Below are 20,685 nucleotides of genomic sequence, written 5' to 3'. Positions count from 1 at the left end.
CGTGGCATCCTGTCGCGCGTGGATAAAGTCAAGGATTCGCTTCCGCGGCGAAGGTGAATCCGATGTAGAATCGCTCGGCCCGGGATTTATGGTCGTTTACTCCACGCTTCTCTTCTGCGTCGAAGAGCACAGCACAATCTGCGGTACGAGAAGATCGATGTTGTTGACTCACCGGCCATTCACGCAGCATTTGTCACGCGCTTGTCGTTGCCTCTCATCGCGGAAATATGGAAATTTTATTTTCCTTCACACGGAATTTGCGTAAAAAGGCTTTAGAGAAATAGCATGTTCAAGCCACGTTTTCAGGGAAAATCGTAAATAGTAATGACTTATATTTATTAATAAGCTGTATCGATTTCTCGTTTGGATTTTTATATATAGTCTTGTTAGGAATATAATACATTTAATTATATTAATTAATTAATAATATATTTCTTATAATACAAAGCATTTGCATATTGATTGTTTATCAATTTTTTCAAGAACTGATTTTAATATAAATCTTACCTTACTTTATATGATACAGGCAAAAATTTAATTTTATTGTTGATAATAATTCTCTCGAATAATATTCAGTGATGCAAATATTCATAAATAAACAGATTTTATGTAAAGAAGAAATAATTTGTATTATTTATAATGATGGTGGACTGAATTCACACACAGAAAAGTACAGGAGAAAATATATAAATATATTAATTAACGATTTTTGATGCTGATTAAAACTTTCTGAAAAACGTATCACGTTATTGTCGCAAGTTCGTATTTACACAGTAATAATTTATAGCGTAATGAAGTGATATATTGGATTAACTGGAGGAGCTACTGAATAACGTTGAGAAACCTCTCAACGTAGCGAAGTAGAAAAGTTCACAACTATACTTCGTTGGAAATGCGCGATTCGATATCCGGGACTTAGTGCAAGTATGCGTGGAAAATTTTTCATCGGCATGAAAGTTCGTCGCTTACCTTCGCGAAACTTTGCACGTTTTCTACGATCTCGTAAAGAATTTCGCGGAGCAAGTTACGACTTTGTCCGTATCACTTTTTATCCATCTTTGTTACTCTGTCGCATCGTCTTTCTCTTTCTGCATTTTCCAATAATGTTCCGTATGACTTTATATTCAGCACCATTGAGTTTCTTCTTTGGGATCTCAGGGTATTTGAAACCTATCGTCAGGATCGATCATAGTCAGATTATAAATTCTTTTTCCGAAAAAATTCTTGTTTACTTCACAATGAGTTACTTCTTTGAGGCATTCAACAAATAGTTTATTTCGAACATTATAACGTTTGGGGCGGATTCTATGTAAAATACATAGAATCGCCTTTAGTTACCATTTATTATATTAAATTACTGTGCATACTTCTAATACTGGTACGTCAAACGACAAAATGATGATGGCCCATCGACCTATGACTCGAGCTTATGTAATGTGTCATATAGGTATCACGCGCTTTCTCTCAACTATAAATTCTTTGATAAATTTTCTCGCAGCTCTTTGCGATTGAAAGTCATAACTCTTTGACATGATTCCTGACAATTTTCAAAAGCGCGTACTTATAATCAAAATTAATTTGAAGTTTCTTAAAAAGTAATTTATAACTAATTCAATAATGGAAAACATGACTAAAATTGAATATTCGGATCGGAGTTTCTTTCAGATCAAATAGTTTACTAAATAACTATTTTACAGTTTAATAGCAACGAATATTTTTTAAACTTTCAAGTGTTATCTGAAACATTTAAGTTATAAAATATTCAAATATTATTTATTGTTATATATAAAGATACATAAACTTTTTATTTTTCTTTTAATTATCAGAATTATATTTTATGTTTTTAATACGTTATTATGTATGTTTCCGTGTAATGTCATCCTTGATATCCAACACGTATTTAAGCACTCTTGAAAAAAAAATTATTTTAGCTCTCTTATATCTTAGAGAGTATAAAATACCGTCCTCTGAGAAAGAGAGAGAGAGAGAGAGAGAGAGAGAGAGAGAGAGAGAGAGAGAGAGAATAAAGTTACTTATGAGCTGAAAGAAGTTCGACAAGGTCAGTGTAATGTGTTTTCGATATTGATTTAGCTTGTTTTACCGCGAACAGTACGCTGAACGGCAGTGAGAAAAAAATTTCGACACGTACAATTCTACTATAAAACCCATGGGATTATACGGGCGCATCGACCGTGCGATTCTGTTGGCTTGTATGTTTGTCGTTGATAAAGCTTCTTTATTCAACAGCGAAAACAGCCTGAACGGTTACCGCCGCTGGCATATTTTCACAACATCGCGTTGTAACGAAAGCAGCTATACAAATATCCCAAATGGTTGCCATAGGACGACTGTAGAACATCCGGATTAGGCGACCGCGCTTCGCTGACCTAATTTCCTATAGAGCAAGACGCGTGATTATTTAATCCCAACTCTAATCCCCGCTTCCGACTTTCAGGTATCGCTGCTACGTACACGCCTGGCCACTGCAAGACAGAGGTGAGCGTTTTCCATTTTTTTCTTAATATTATTTTTTAAGATTACGAATAGCCTTCTAGTTATACGATATACTATTATCTTACTGTTAAAGATTGGAATTGAAATTAATCTTCAATTAAATTTGAAATTAATTTTGTAATTAAATTTTGATTTTCTCTATGTAACTTTCAATGCCAATGTTAATTTTATAAAAATTTCATTTAATTTATCACGCAATGATAATTTCGATACAATATCTCCGCGCGATCCTCTAAGTTTAATATTAAGTTCCTGACTTTCCCGTAAAGTTGCTATGGATGATGAAGTTTTTATATCCATAAATTATCCTTCTCGGTACTTTCGTGAATTCTCCAGGCGGCAAGCTGACTCGGATAGTTTAGAAACATCTTAGAATATTTATTACGGATTTTAATTCTATAGAAGTATAAGTGAACGAACAATGCTACTGTCGTAAATATTCAAGTGGCGCTAATCTGAAGACCGAGCGGTTCCAATCAGGCGACATTTTGGACGCCGAAGTTAATTAGCGGCTAAGTAATTAAAGTCCCCGCGGCCCTTATTTCAAGCAATGTAATTTAACTTTCGTAGAATTCCGCACGGACGGTGTACGTGCGACGGTTTATTGCGACGATTTACGGTTTGCGAGCAATCGATTCGAAAGAGGTAAAGCGCGCTTCGGGGCGACGCGAAATTTCCAACCGCGAGCGTGGAAACATGCGTTACGAACGCTCTTTTCTCATCCCTGCAGATATAACGCGGATTTTAATTTACGGGAGCGCGAGATCTAATTACATAGTTACCGAGTTACGCGTTCGCGCGCAAGCGGATTCCGTGAAAAATCGCTCGAGTGAAATTACGATACACTCTCGTGTAGAGCGTCGCTTTGAAGTCATTAACATTGCTAATAAATGTCGACAATGGTCAATACTGTGATGCACCGTTTACTGGTTAACCGTGATTTACGCGACGTGTAAGTGTAGGTAACGACGACGAACGTTCCTCTGCCCGCACTCTCTACAGCGAAATTTAATCAAACTTTCGTTTCCCGGTGGGATGCGAGTTGCAGTATCGAATTTCATGTGCGGGATAACGCAGCGGCGAACGTTTGTTCGCATTTTGTGCGTCGTATCGTTTCGCGCACGCAAAATCAATAGCGTTTAATGCACTACGTCGCGCTCGTTCGAGCGTACAAATACATAAATTGATTTCCCTAATTATCATCACTTCACGTATGACGCATATAAAGAAAGAAACCAAATTTCATGGTAAATTGTGACCGTTTTTTAACAGGATAATATCACCTAGAGATAACAGCTTACGGCTAAATTCTCAAAATCGCTTAATTCGTTTTTTGCTAATTGCGATTACGTCAATTGGAAAAAAATTTGGAAAAAAATATCGCAAATATTGAATTGAAGTGATAACTGGCCTCTCGACTTTGTACATTTTCAATTAGCTTTAAATTAAAAATTGTTTGTGTTTTTTTAACGATTTCACATTAACGTTATCACGTGCAATCTGAAATGATGATTGGATTACGAGATAGCATCTAAAAATGCAAGTATACTGGAAGAAAAGAGCAAGCTGTAAGACGAGTTGAAAGTAGTGTATCTTCCAAGAGACCTGCGGAAACTCGTCATCGCGAGCGCTTTTCTAGAAGTAGTTCTACATTCTGAGAGCGTATTACGTTGCAGGCATCGCGAGATGTCGAGCATGCGAGACTACCAGAGTTCCTCACGGAATTGGACCTGTCGAGTCTTGAGGTATTCGAAGAAGACGTCGAAGCACTGAAGAAAATCGTGAAAAGGCTGGCGCCCGAAAAGAACGGCGAGTACCAAGTTTACCAAGGTTTTCTCACAGAACTGTCCTACTAACCTCGAGACTACATCGCTAATCTCTTTTTCTTTTCCGACCTGACTAAAGCAACTCGCTTTTTCTTCTATTGCCAGTCTTCTTCGGTAACGAGGACCTTCTCAAGGAGTGGCTCAAAGGAGCGGGTATTATTACTTAAAACGTTTTTCTCCGTGCATGTCGCGTCTCTTTGATGTAACCGTTCTTATTCGTGTACTCTTTTATTATTGTTTGTAAAATAAACTGCTTAACATGGCGTTCAAATCCTTTGATAAAAACTTATTATCTAAAATTATCCTTTAAAAAATTGCAAAACTCTTAAAAACTCTTATTTGTAATTTCATTCCATGCTTATTAATTACTTATTAATCCCAATGTTTTGAATGAAATTGTTGATGGCCAAGAGAGCATAAATACATATAAAAAAGTTTATGAATAAATATTTTTTGCTCATATTTTTTATCCCGGAATAAAAATAATATTTGCTTATTCCAACGTTGCACTCTCCAGCGCTTCACGTATTATCTTTTCCCATATATATATTTACATTGTGCACGTGTATATTTGTCTTTCGCATGTAGACATAACGTACAGTCATACGAATTCACTTCTGCAAGTTGTGCATCTATGCATATATTTACCGGAAGCTTCTTCGGTAAATTTGGAGCACTCCATGCATAGTGATATCGTACTCAAGCAGAAGCGAAAATGAGAGCATCCGATGTTTGTATGAATCTTTTCTCCAACCATCTTAGCGGTCAAATATTATGTAAGACTGTGTAAGCGAAAGTCATTGAGTGCGTGCGACTATCTCGGAGCGATCAGACTGCGTTTCTGCTTTCCCACGAGGTGCAATTTTTCGTTTTACGATGATTGTGCGCCGGCGCTTCGTGACTTTCCATTGAAGTGACAGACTTTCTACGGCACTGCTATTCTAGCCGACCCGTTATTCCTCTAAACGTGATGTAATTGCATTGTTACGTTTGGTAATTAAATTTTCGAAACGCGATGCGTTAATGCATACCGGCAGATAATCTATCGCTCGTTTATCATCTTGCGCACGAAGCGATATGACGGGGGGGGATCCAAACGATCTTTGTCACTAACCTCGGTAGTTATCGGTTCGTGGAATTCTTTATATACGAAACGTTAATGGCATAGTTCGCATGACATTAATGGCATGGTTCGCGAAAGCTCCAAGCGATTATGTTACGATATTCATATTTTAGAAGCATGGTTGTGAAAAACGCGGGACGAACATCGGTAATGCCTGTTAATATAATAAGCGTTATAAAATTTAATAACACTCCACTTTGTACTTAGGCGTGACGGGACAGCCCGGAGTGGATTATCCAGCCCTCACGTCGATTCCAGCCACTTCATTCAGCTGTCGCGGCCTGAGAGGGGGATATTACGCGGATTTAGAGACAAATTGCCAAGTAGGTGACATCGATATTACGTACGACGACGGCTCGATTTGAGCAAAAGTCACACGGATTGATGCTCAATCCGGCGATTGTTATTAGTTACGGATTATAGAAAAATTCGAACATTTTTAGAATGTCTGTAAAAAATATGAATATACATGCCAAATAAAAAAGTTTGAAAAATAAGAGAAAATGAAGAACGAAATGAATGATCTCTCTGAAGACATTTTTTTCATTTTACTTCGAATTTTTATATAATTTATGTGCACAAAATTACTTTTGAAAAAGTAATCATATTTAATAACGGCACTTTTATACTAGTAGCACCGTTATACTAGTAGCATTTCTGCAGAGACTTTTCGTTAGTGAGGCATTTGTCATCGAAGTTGAATATATTTTCAGGTATTCCACATCTGCGACAATGGACGTAAGATCTCGTTCCTGTGTCCCAATGGCACGATCTTCCAGCAATCGCAACTTATATGCGACTGGTGGTTCAAAGTGGACTGCAGCAAATCCACAGAGTTGTACGAGCAGAGTGTCGAGCAATTGGCCGAGGAAGAGAAGAAACGTACGGAAGCGAGAAAGATGAAATCCGAGTTTCATCGCGAAGCAGAGGAACAAAATAACGCGGATTACTACGAGAACGTTGACTACGATGGCAGACAAAACGGTAGAACGAATCCGTACGGTCAAACCACCGACAAGCAGAATCAGATTTCGGAAAAACAGAATGAACCAAAGTCTAATCAACACTTCGGGCCGAACAACGTTTTCGAGAACACTCGTGGTTCCGGTCGGTTCCAAGAAAATAATGCGAACGCATTACGGACTAACGAGAAAACGAGTCAGATACCCGATAATTACGACCAGCCGTCGAAACAGCGACAATATCATGATAGCGGATCGAATTATCAGGTAGTCAATAGACAGAGAAATCAATTGGATACCCAGAATAGCAAATTCAATTACGAGCACAACAATAAGTTCCAGGATAATCGGCAGAATTATCAGAGTAACACGCAGAATTATCAATCTAATCAGAATACGCCGAGCAGCAACGACAAGCCGGCGTTCAATAATCCGAAATCACGAACTTCGACGCGAAACAATCTGTTTAGTTCCAATCAGCCACAAAAAGCTACACCAACATACATGGAGACGACAACCTTCAGAACTACAACACCGGTGCCTCCGAAAGAATACCAACAGTTTGCGGAAAGCGCCGCATTCGTGTCCAACCGGGGACATCGCTTCAACTCGGGCAAATCCGAGAATACTCGACAGTATTATTATCATTCGTACGATTACCGAGATCATACCACTACCGCTAGCTACCGCGGTCACGAGACGACTACCTCGACGCCACAGAGAAACAGAGAGAGTGAAACGGTATCCTTTACACCTAAGACGGGCGCCCCACCGTACCCTGGTCCCACATACGCTCCTATCTATAAGCCCAGGACAACGACGTTGCCACCTTATGAAACAACATTACAGTATACACCGACCACTGAAACGTCGCACTACAGCACTTCTTACTATAAGCAAGATGATGTTCCGGAAACCACTTACACTAATGCTGACACCACGACAGTGACATCGTTTCCCTCCGCAGAGGAGTTCCCAACTATGTCTAGCTCTCGAACCTCTCCTGCTATAGGAAGAATACCACCAGCCTCCGGGAATTATCAAAATCAACAGTACATTGATAATAGGGTAACTGAACAGAGAGACATTGATACTTCTTTCGCAACTACGCGTCCATACGTGAATACAGAAAGCTATCGGCATAACGCTGCTAACATCACTTCATCTGTCAGTCAAGATGCGTTTCCCACGACCAATGTGCCATGTTACGATGAGTGTCATGAGCAAACCTACCGCGCTAATTATCAAAACGAGAATAGTATCACGAACATTGAAAACAAAAGTACAACGGGAGATCCTTGGCGTGCGACTTTGCAAAGCTTCCATCAGAATTCAATCAGCTCGACTGAGAAGCCGGGGAGAAGCACCAATGGTTATCAGCAGAGCGGATCTACCAGCAAAACTTTAAGTCCTTACGAGACCAGTTTCACCTACAAACAGGGGAAAGTGCTGTCCACTTTAGGCCCATACGTACCTTTCACTAAAAACTACGTTTACTCCACAATGACCACTACGCCGACGCCGAAACCGCCGACCACTGTGCCGACATATAGTTCCACTCTGACAAATTATCGCATCACGGCCAGCAATCTGATACCCAAGGTGAAATCGTCGCCTCTGACAACAAGCAAGCCTAAAGACAGAGCGACTTATTTACCTGAGGTTGGCAGCAAACCACCACCGACTTTAGAAGATAGACCTTACGCTGAACGGGAACACGCGCTCAGCATGTTGCACTCTCTTCAAGGTTTAGAAAATAACGGAGAAAATCTGAGTGAAATTGCGAAGGATGGAAGCAGCCGAAATGGGCCCTCTGCGCCCGGTCCATCTACTTTGCATTCGTTAGCTCTATACTTTGCCACAGCTGGCGACAATCTCGACTCCAATGAGACTATCGAATCTACCGCAAGTGTCGAGGAAGTCGAGGGTAGAGAAGGCAACCACTCGCATAATGTGTCTGTCGAATTACCGACCAGCATTCTCACACAACACACCATCTCGTCATACGTTGAACTGTTCAATTTAAACAATGCGCTCGAAGGAAATGCCACAATGGCTGAATTCACGTCAGAAGCCGATGATCTTAGCGGCGAAATAAACGACGATTTAGAAATCGAACAGAGCGAGGGTCCAGTAAATGGCGCGAAAAGATCGAATAACACCAAGCTGCGCGAACTGGCCCAGGTCTTTACTCATGCTCTATCGGCATATCTACAGGATCCGGAAACCTTTAAGAAGGTGCTCACAGAGATCAGGCCCACGCAACCGACGACGACGACCACCGATGATGGTCAGTTTGAAATGACGACATTGTATCCAACTACTGCGGAAGAGTATGCATCAGTCACCAAAGAGAAGGATGAAGTCCTGGATTTTTCGGACGATACCGACGTTACCAGAAGACGTAAACCAACCACTATATTCCCCACCACCTTACAACCACCTGTCACCACCGATAAATCGTATTCGACTTACTATACGACGCCGTATGATGAATATACAACTTTAGAGAGCCAAACGCGAAGGCCAATTTACTATCCGAGTACGACATTGTTACCGCCCAGTGCTTCATCACGCGATTCGAGAGATTACGTCGAATCATCAACACAGGGTGGTAATACGTTTGCCTTCGAAGTGAATCGCGTTTTTACTACAACTATGAATGATATTCAAAATTACGATGGCGATACAAGGGATACGACAGATCTGTCATCGGTCTACGACAATTATTTCCCATTGGACGAGTATGAAAATAGAAATAAGATCGGTGGTTTCCAAAATAATACGGCAAGGACCTTCCAACCGTACGGTAAAAACGTCAAACCGATCGGCGCTACACCTATAAGCAATTACATGGCGTCGTCGACGGTGGCGTCTTTTGTGAAAGGAACAACTTCACCTAGCTGGGGTAGAGGCTCGGCTGGTGATAAACCCGTTCAAAATCTCACACCGCCTCCTTATCATCCACATTTCGGTAATGTGAAGAGTTTCACCGCGTCAAACAGTATTCTGCCGAATCAGGTGGTGCGTTCAACGACGCCTCTATCGAGAAGCAAACCCTTCTACCAGACCGCCAGCACCACAGTTCAACCATTCAGGATACGTTACTACGAATCAACGACAGCGCCATCCGAATCTCTTGCCACAGCTCGCAGTTCGTACGCGAAGTACAGAAACAATTACAAGTTAGAGAATAATCACAGAGAAGTCACTCGTAAGCCTTTGGCAACAACGACGGCAACAACAATTCGGGACAACATAAAAACACTAGATCCCATTACTGCGACCGTCAGCGAAGCTACTCCATATACTGCTACTGTTATTCGCGCTACTAATAATCCGACGGACGCCTCGACCACGAGACATTCCAATCTACTCAATGATGATCATTGGACTTCTTCGCCTATGGTCACTCAGCTCTGGGAAACAACGGTGTTCGTAGATCCTCGACATATTAATCACGGTCTACAGTCGAACGTCGGCACCACTCAGTTGCCCGACACAACTGATAATGCTATTAGTGAAGAATCAGAACCCACTACGAGCACTGCGAGGTCGTCGAAATTGTCCGCTGTAGATCTCGACGTGACAACGGAATCACGAACAACCAGCACACCGAGTCCATGGCAATGGGCGACGAGCGACAACGATCCACCCGTAACGTTTACTCTGCTACCAACAACCTTTACCGCAGAAAACACGGCAACGCCAACTCCGATTATCACGACGCGATCGAGCATAACGACCACGATTACCTCTTCGGTGACATCAACCAATGCTGTCTCCCGGGACAATTTAGTATCCACTCTGCTGCCATTCGCGCAAGGCAATGCGTTGAATGCCACCGAGAGCGAAGTGATCAAAGCGCACGAGATGTTCGGTAACTTAAACGAGACGAGTTCGAACACACTAATGCGAGTGATGAAACAGGCCGATAGCAATGCAACAGTAAGACAATTGGTACTATTGCTGATAAGCCATTGTAATGGTCCTAGAAACAAGACGATGGAGCAGGAGAAGGAACAACTGTTGGATGCACTTCTGAGGATGCCTGTTAACGAGTTCAGTTCGGAAGAATCGCGAGAAATCATCGCTGGCATCAACAGACTTAATTTTTCAATTCGTACGTATTATCTTATTTAACAATTGAGAGGATGGACGGAATAAAGGCCTAATTACAAAATCTTTATTTTAATAAAAATTAAAATAACGTTTACTTTTTTATTATACCACAAATGGGAACAGTATTAAATACATATTTATATAATATGTCTTTGAGAAGTTATATGTTATAATATTTCTCTATTATGATCAATATTTAAAAAGTTATTTGCAATTTAAAAAATGCACTTACTTGTTAGTCCCTTTTTCCGAATATTGATTATCAATATTCGGAACAATCAAAACACGTTCATATTTAACCAGTGTAAGCAACATCAATTCCTTGTTTATTTGAGCCCGGAAAAAGGACCTAAGTAGAATTGTGCTTTTATTCCGCCAATCCCTTCAATTATAGTATTTATTTATAGAATGTTTTATGAAAATATATTTTATCTTTGAACATCGCATTAAAACAATGCTTTATTTGGATAAATAAGAATAACGAATATATATATTTATTTCTCTCTGTCGACGATTAATTTTAGTTGTGTAAAAGCGCCTCTGGACGATACCAAATAATGGGCCAACGTTCGCCAATATTAACAAATATTGTACACAAACATAACATACATAACATACGTATCTATATTGAATGTAGGCCAATATATTTAGCGAATGTGTGCAAGTTGGCATATATCGTTTGGCTGTAACGTTTGGAGGAGCTTTAATAAAATTAATCTTATTAATCGCTTTAACGCACAAAAGACATAAAAATACAATCTTTTAAAAAGATTACAAAAATTGATTTTAAAAAATAATATCCGATTACAAAGTTTTTTGTTTGCGATACGATTTAAAAAATAATGTGTGAATTAAGAAAGCAAGAGCAACAGTAAATTTTTTAAGCTGTTGATCTTGCTTTCTTAATTTATATATTATTTTTTAAATGCTTTACTTGTAATACATGATTTTATTACAAAAGACATTTATTTTTCCAGTAAAATTCTGTTTCTTTAATATAATATTTCTTATTTTTTAATATTGCTTATGTTAAAGATACAGCATTGCCCATTTTTCACAAAAAATGGTATTATATGTTTCTTTAGGTAATAGTTTATTATTTATTAGACGAAGCAGATTAATTTTTTATTTATTACTTTACAGCTAAACCACGAGCGGCTGCTTTATCGAATTTCACGACGATAAGGACTCCTCGAGCATCTACGAGATTCACGCCATCTTCACCATCTATCACAACATTCCGCAGTAGAACGGGACGAAAATTCCGTACGACCACTGAGAGTGCCAATGCCTTTGCCAGAAGATCGGACGACGCTGTCTCGGAGAATAATTCATTGTCGGAGAACGAGGCTACCGCTTCTGACAGCCGAGCCCTCGAACTCCTCAGGTCGCTTTACACGGTAGCCGCTAAGTGGGGCTGAGAAGCCGCATAATCGACGACCGATCGGAACTACGCGCGCGTCGGAAGACTCGTGAGATGAAGATCTCGCTGGAATATCAGAAGACGTTCACCTGTCAATACATTGGAGTAGATCGTTGCTGTCATCCATCGTGTCACTCCATTTAGCCTAAATTCGAAGATTCAAGCTCCGAACGGTGAATTGGTTTTGATCTTGGCCCATGAATCGACGTCCATGAATAAATAGAATAAACCTGCTCTGCGTTTCTTCAGGAGAGATACGGAACATCGTACTTCTCGTCGAATACTCTCATTAGAAGTCGACAATATTAAGTTATTATTAATTCTAAAATTCTTAAATTTGACTGCTATATTACACTTGCATGCAATAATCGGAAAATTAGATTCGAGTCGAAGATTGGCTTCTTCGAACTTAGATCGATAACGCTGCTACGAAGTTTGATTTAACTTAGGGCCAAGATTGACACCTACGCTTGCGGATATTAAACAGATTGTGTAACGATCGATTTCGGATATGTAAATCTGAGCTGCGGCTGCTTGATATCCGCGACCGAGCATAACTCGTGTCGGTTAATATGCGGAGTCCCGATCGATCATCGATCGATAAGATCGCAATATAATAATTAACCGGCTGTAGTCCGACGTTAAGATTATGTATTGCTCGCCGTTTAATATCCTTTTTATTAAGAATAAAACACCGATCGCCTCGTAACATCGACAACTATTACTTGAAGAAAAAAAAAACGCCTGCCATACTTCGTCCCTCCCGTTCATTGACTTGCGTGAACGCTACACTCAACTTAACTCTCTTCTCTCCATAATCAAAGAAGTTCGCACATATTAGCAAGGTAATTTTATACGTTTCACTTATCATGCAATGATATAATAACAAAGTTTCTCTAAATCTTCTTTATGTAATTTTATGAGTTATTACTGGCTATCGTGTTACATAGCATAAATCTTGTGCTATGCTGCTAAGTGCTGTCCATATGTTCATATGTAGTATCTGTGTTTAGAAAAATTAATTTTATTATTGGAAAATAATTGGATAAAAAATTTTTAATCGTTTGATTGAAATTTTCTGAATGTAGATAGATATATGACTACGTATTTGAAATGAGAAGCGAATTTTAATTACTGATATATAGAATATGAGGGATCTTCTTTATTACATTAATTTTTTATATTCCTAGTATATGTACTCGTGTAAAACAGTGATTGTCTTGCATGCTGACGTAAAAAAGGGGGTAAACATTTTGACACGTTCGCGCTCATCTTGTGTTGCCAGGTACATCGTTAAATTGTAACTCGTTAAATTGCATGCGAAATTGGCGGAATGTGATGGCACGTGGTGAATTGCACCATGTACACTTATGGTTATCCGTACTGGTTGGACTCTACGTGACACAATTTCAACCCTTTCCCCCGCGTATCTTTCCCCAACGAGGTCACTATTGTCCTCTTTTGAAATAATTTCCGAGCGATATTAATTTTTGCCGGCGGCATTGAATTAATATTCGGCGGAACGTACGAATTTCCGTTCCAGCCGAAAACTATTCAGTATTACAAAAAGACTCTCTAGAAGGGATCCGCCCAGCTTTTCGGCGGATCACGTGAAATTATTTATTTGTCTTCGCTGTGTTGCGATTCCTACGTACCTACGGCTAACAGTAAGTTACTTATATCTTGAAATTACGGTGTTGGTAACGTTCTCTTTCATTTGGGCAGTTTCGAGGTCGGCGATGCGCTTCCGTTGCAATCCCGAAACGTCCAAATGGGGTTTCTAGGTCATTATTTAAGTACGCGAGTTAGCGTGTAGTTGTGTATCGACTTTATGTAATATATCTTTGTACAGTATGTGAATAAATATATACAGGGTTTTGTTTAGCTACGTTCTACCTGTCACGTACGTTCCTTATAATACTTTTATGGATGCTTTAATTTTTTAATAATACCTTTCATGCTAAAATACTATTCGGGCGCATATTTAATATTTCATTATTATTGTATTGTTTAAAAAAAAGACACATATGTTGCATTTATTGCATTAATATATTCTAAATTATTAAATATTAAATAAATTTGTACATGTTACGTTTGTATCTTATTTTAATAATACTTCGAAAAAATATAGATATATACCTATTATAAGATTTAATTTTGAAATTACAATAATCTGATTGAATATTTTTATGTTACACATAGATTATTTGTACGAAATAATATTATATCATTAAATTAATAACAGGTGTAATTAGTAAATTTACAAAATCTTCTATTTTCAAGAGTTTTGATATTTTTAATGGATGATTCATTATAAAAATTTACATTTGCTGAAATTCATCGTTATTATCGTCTAAAGTAAGACGCGAACTATTAATTTTTAAAGAAATTATTTACGCTTGATATATATAGATTGCTACAAATGTCAGCGGCAACATGTTAATAACTTACACAGAGTAATGAGCGTCATTAATGTTTTTGTGGCGGGTCCTCGGAAGAACGAACGTGGATAAATGGCTACGGTTGCACAAACACCTAGAGAACAGAAGGGTCTTCCTTTTTGGCTTCCTCGTTGCGCATGTACTTCAACATCCGACGATTCGTATACGCATACACGAGCACACGTTCGTGAACATTTTGTGGAATCTCTCCCCCCCGCAATTCGAGTATATGAATGCCACGATTTAAAAATAAATTAATGCGCATTTCACAATCGGTAGATACGGACTTAACGGCGTCGTAAAAGAATAGCGACGAGATTTCGCATCATAAAACGCCCGAGAGAATACGCATACAATTTCAATTGACCTAATGAAGAAACGCGAGAGAAGTGAAGATCGCACTCGGGTCGGAGGCCATTGCACAAATGGTTGATTAATATTTCTAAGGACGTATACTTATCGTAGTCAGATCATAAGCATCATAAGCAGAATGCCGGATCTTCTATTTACATGGAACATTACAAAACTATTCTACAAGGACGACACTTTTTCGCGTCGTGTTTGATCGCTCGATTGTTCCGTTCGCTATTGCCAGAAGCGCAAAACTTTTAGGAAAAAATATAATGGAGATGTAGATAACTGAAAAAAATATTTCTGGAAATATTTTCTTCATATGAACAACGTAAACGTTATTTTTTCTGGTTTATTTTTGCAGCGTAGCTACGAAGTTATTTTTAGTAATCTACAAATGGCAACCAACAGCAAATATTTTTTCAAAAATATTTGCAATTTTAGTTTTTAAATTAATTGCAAACGTAAATCAATATGAAGGAACTATATCTAAGTTGGCCAACTTTTCAGGCATGGAGTCTTTCGGATTCAGATACCCCGTGGCGCAACGCTTTTACCTTCGCTACAATGCGAATGGACATCCGCCTTCAGCAAGACCGAGATCGATTCGCCGCCTCGACGCAACATATTCAAATTAATGTCCGGAGATCGGTATCCGAATAAAGAGTTACAAGAGGCAGGAAGAAGATCGTTACTCCTTCATCTTGCTTTTTCCGCAAATGTAAATGAACCTATCTGATAATTATACTTAAACATACATCATATTCACTCACGTAAGTGTTTAACACGATATAAAGCTGTACAGCTTTGGATATCGAAGAAACCATTTACTTTTACTCTCGTATTTATTGTGCTTTGTTTTACTTTCATAAAAATCTTTTATTTTTTCTTTTATTTTTTAGAGATAATGCGTTATGATATGTTACATTACCAAGAGATTTATTTACTTAACTACAGCTTGTCAAGATTATCTTTAAAAATCTTAGTTAAGGCCAGATTATTCAGACAGTTGCAGATGCACTTAAAATAATGCTGCAAAGGACGTGCGTTTCGATACTATCGCGCAAGTATTAAGTAATAATACTCGCTATCAGTATAGTAATTTAACATTGAGCGATAATATCGTGCCAACATCGCGAATCTCAATGTCTAACAGCAGTAAATCGTAAGCCGATTCTCGATGACACTGCGAGAAAAAACTCCATATAAAATGAACAGAACTGGATCGATATATAATCTGAATTTGTCGCGCGACAGATTTGGAAATCCATCTGGGTAGAGAAGGCCAAGATTATCTATTTCCCTTGGAATAATGTTGACTCGTGTCTACATTATACGTTGACCTAGTCCTTTTCCGGACAGTTAAAACTTGCGCAAGCATTTCGCTGAGTGACAAATATCCAATATGCTTTTGTTAAACTTAAGTATTGTTTAATTCTTTTTTTCCTAGAAGTTACTATTAATTTTCAGAAATATAATTTTGTTATTTGGCATTTTTTTTCTCGAGAACTAAATTCTTCAATGGAATTCTTTTGCATTTTTGTTTAGCATTGTTGTGCGTTTTTAATTAGTATAAAAAACAGAAAGCTATCGAAAGAGAAAATATTTAAAAAATCCTACATTGTTTATAAAAATGTAAATCGTACGTTTTGGATATCGGTCAAAGATGATATAAAAAATTTTATCCATTCCTCAAGTTTGCCGTTTTTTAAGCCTCTATCTTTGCTGACAAAGACTTAAATAAACCTCGGCAGTTTTTTTTTTTTTTCGACATTTGGACGAGTTTTAGATGATTTCCATTGTACAGCTCGAACGGGACATCTAGGATCGAGGCCGATCCGATTCCGAACGTGGATCTCCTGTCTGTACAATTATCTTCGCGCTCTACTGGTGAGGCGGTAAAAGGTCGCGGTTGATGCAATCGGCCACGATATACTCTGCAGAGTACGTGGTTAGATTACGGCGTGTTGGCCAATTGCCAGAACTCAATTAAGGCTTTTTAGTTTTACGAGCGCTTATCGCCCTCTCGTAACGTCAAGTAGCGTGTGGATTATTGTTTAAATATGAACCGTTGACTCGATCACGCGCGCACGTGCATTAAATGTTCCACCAATGTACTCATACAAACGCACATATTTACATGACTAAACGTATGAGAAACGTCGACAATTACGATGATTTACCGTGCGTTCCATTGAGAATAAGGAAAAGATACTAACAAGGTTTACCACAGAGAACATCAGACATCGATTTTTTTCAAATTATTTATAGTTGTTTCTTATGTCATAGAATGAAGAAATCGGTCATTAATTTCAGCTTAAATTGAGTTTTGCAAAAAGTTAAAAAAAATTTTTTTTATTTTATACAAGTACTCGATTTTACACATATTTAAAGCAATGTTTCATAAGAATGAATCTACACTCGATTTTTTTGAAGCTACATATAGAACGCTAACATAATAGTCAGTAATAGTAAAGAAATAGTTGTACTTGCAAAAAACTTTAAACAGCTTTAAATATGTGTAGAACCAGATATTTGTGTAATATAAAACTTTTTTAATTAAAAGACTCAATTCGAGTTAAAATTAGTGACAGATTTCTTCATACTTCGACATAAGAAATAATTGTAAAAACTGGAAAAAATCAGCAATTAATGTTCCCTAAAGTTTACTTGTAAACAGTTAGAAATACTGAGAAATCTTCCTACGGAGAAAATGAACGCAAAATATTTGAACTGTTTCATTTTTTACAATTTAAATCATTTCATTTGTTTTTCAAAAATCTCTCGAAATGGATCCTTATATCGCAAACAATGTCTACATGCGAATACTGCCTTTAATACTAAAGCTCAACTAATTTTTTATTTAACATTCTCGTGCTCATCGCATTTTTATCGCGTGTTAAGTGAACCAAAAGGTTAGGGCTTGCTAACCGGCTATTACAGTTAAGGATAAAATAATTTTTAGATACAAAGATTATGATTTACATTCCTAGCGAAGGAATTATCGGTTTTAACCGGTATTTTAATACGTATTCATTTTTAAAGTTGAAAAATTGCTATGACAAGTAACGTCACATTAATCACATTAACATTTAGATCGAGAACATTGCATATTTATTTTCTTCTCAGAAAAATATTCAACCGAGAGAGGAAGCTATCTCATACATTATCTATTGCCATTACTAGATGTGATATACGGTAATATACTTTATAATAGGATTACCAAATTACGGATAAATTCAATTCTGTGTATTTACATAATTGAACCAAGAAACGGAATATTAATAATGATAATCCGACAGCGCTCAATCATTCGTCTGAATGATATACTTTGCAATGGACCACGTGCCATTTCTCTGGGGAATGAATTACCGACCAAACGCTTTCACCGCGCCAGTACTTGTTGCATACCGATTCGGATCGCTGCCTCTTTTTAGCACTGATGACACGGTGTGTTACCGAATCTCGAGCAATCTCATTGCAGAAAAAAAAAAGAGAGGAATGATGCTAGAGGTCACGCGCGGATGAGGTAACAGCGCAAGGCAGCAATTAACCTATGATCATAGAATTGCTCTTTCTCGACCACTTTCGTCGAATACGGATACCAGACGATTCGTTTACTTTGCGTATCGAGAGGCGAAATAAGCCCAATCCGCGCATTAGCGCATTCCCAGCCTTCCTCCTTGATTACACCTCGTGAATCTGAACGAGGTATATTTCACATACACGGAGTTTAATGTCGAATACGCCTATCTTATTCTCGGCCCATGATAATCCAAGGCTGGGCATTCACGTCTTCTAACACATGAGAAATATTCCGAGCGCTCTGTTTGCTCAATATATAAGCTAAATAGAGAAAGTTAGAGTAATAATAACATCGCAATATATAACGAGTGAAGTTTTATTTATAATTGCAAAAGTACATAATAATTAGAAACGCATGGATTCTTACGGGCACGATCTTTTGTTTATAAAATCAATAATTGACTGCAAATAATTGTATCAACGATGTTTTGAATTTAATAGAAGATAAACTTCTAAAGTTTCACAGAAAGATAAGTGCAATCGAGAGCGTTTTTCTCGCCTTAATAATCAGATTAAAAATCCCGCTATCTGTATGCATCGGGAAATAAATTAAGTCGCAGCTGGCTTCATTTCAGTAATGAAATTAGAGGCTTCCGACGCGCGTATGGCAGAATAAACATCATCTGACATCCCTTTCTCTTGAATGTGATTAAAAAAGAGGATCCTTCCATGCGCATCCTCCGACATTATCCTGGTCGCGTCATAATTTATGCGAACAACGGCGCGCGGCGATCCTGGCGTTGCCCCCATCGATCATCCTGATGTCTGCTGAAGACATTAGGAGAGGAGGTGGCATCTCGAGGCTGCAGCGTCGAGGTTGCATCCGACTCAACAAACGAGCCGCATCGCGCGCACACCTCCTCTGGAGACTTATTACAGCTGGTGAAGCACCGTGCGCGCGACTTTCTCCCCAATTCCTCTGCATTCCATCGTAGATCGCGCTCGTTAGCTGCGATCTCGTCTCCCGCGCGGATACACCTCTGCTGAATCGTCCGTTTTACCACCGAGGCGAGATAAAGTACCTTGGGTTCCGCGACCGCACTCCGGGCGCGTACCACTTTAATGGAAAGTATGTCAACCGCTCGCGCTCGCGAGAAGAGAGGATGAGTCCGTGATCAGATTATCCGATAATAATATTCGTCTTGTTGATGGCAGCGTCCAGGCGAGAGCAATCATGTGTCACGTCTAGGCGCGAGCCGTCATCAAGCATGTCGGAGGACGACGGCGAGAGTGCTCGATCGAAGATTCTCTGATTAGCATGTAATTATTTATCCTCGCGCGGTAGCTCGAAGATGTAGATAACAGCTTCGTGATGTATTTGTAACACTTGTTTGAACGATAAATTCATTTTCGTTCATTATTGTGAAAATACGTCATTTGACAAATTAAATTTACGCGAAAGATGTAAATAGAATGCCAACGTTTTATTCTTTTTTTATTTTAGATTGGCTTTTCCTTTTTGTATCATCATATTTATGTTTTAATTTAGACTTCAAAGAAATTCGAGATACTGAAGTATTTAATTTCTAATATATAATGATAAGACTTGTATTTTTTATTAATACATATTTAAGATTTAATTTTAGTTGAAACTGTTGACTGAAGTATTCCTTAAGAAATCTTCAGAGGCAAAGAGATTTTAGACATTAATAGAAATTTGAGATTTGAATGTTAAAGTATTTAATTTATATTACACGATGTCTTGTATTCAATTTTAATTATATATATATCTCTAAAATTTATTTTAAATTATTTAAAATTTTATTTCGATTGGAACTACAGATTGCAGATATTCCTTAGGAAATCTAGTGAGACAATGCACTTTCTAGCTCTTGCTCTTTAGGATACATTTAAGGATCAGATTTACGGAACGATAACTGTAATACCACATTCAACGAAGTCATAGAACGCACACGCAATCACATGATTTAAGATCATCGATTAACTTTATGGTGACGTTATACACAACGCGACGTTCACGATTTACGTTGCTACTGTATCGTTTGTTCCGGGATACGTTTGTGTAGGCGGTGCGTCTATTAATCAAGCTTAGCGCGATTATTCATTACTGTATCTAGAAGAAGCGACGTGAATTTCTTCTAGAGACGCATTCTTGTCATCCGCACATATCAAGAAACAACCGTAACTGACCGTACCATGATACATAAAATCGCGTATGATTATATATAGTAATGAGAAATGATCAGCTAACGTATGATGTAAAGTTATATCATCGTTGTGTGCAATCATGACTTAGAATTTCTCTCATTAAATCACATTTCTGTATTAGGGATTCCGAATGTCGTATTTGCAGCGCCACGGTAATCGATAATTCTCG

General features: G+C 38.3%; 1 protein-coding gene across 1 annotated transcript in view; it reads left to right on the top strand.

Moving 5' to 3' along the window:
- The window catches only part of thw (chitin-binding domain protein thawb), a 42,627-nt gene extending 29,813 nt beyond the window's left edge, over nt 1–12,814 (top strand). Inside the window, exons 3-7 of the mRNA XM_018453645.1 lie at nt 2,456–2,496; nt 4,191–4,344; nt 5,671–5,786; nt 6,177–10,548; nt 11,691–12,814. Coding sequence (XP_018309147.1) covers nt 2,456–2,496; nt 4,191–4,344; nt 5,671–5,786; nt 6,177–10,548; nt 11,691–11,968 — 4,961 coding nt within the window. The 3' untranslated portion in view covers nt 11,969–12,814. The remainder of the gene's footprint in view (nt 1–2,455; nt 2,497–4,190; nt 4,345–5,670; nt 5,787–6,176; nt 10,549–11,690) is intronic.
- Nucleotides 12,815–20,685: the final 7,871 nt, after the last annotated feature.

This window comes from Mycetomoellerius zeteki, unplaced genomic scaffold (assembly GCF_001594055.1).
Source record: "Mycetomoellerius zeteki isolate Tzet28-1 unplaced genomic scaffold, Tzet1.0 scaffold1104, whole genome shotgun sequence".
In the NCBI taxonomy this organism is placed as follows: Eukaryota; Metazoa; Arthropoda; class Insecta; order Hymenoptera; family Formicidae; genus Mycetomoellerius; species Mycetomoellerius zeteki.
Note: the sequence above shows the minus strand (reverse complement) of the source record. Positions and strands in the feature narration are given on the sequence as shown.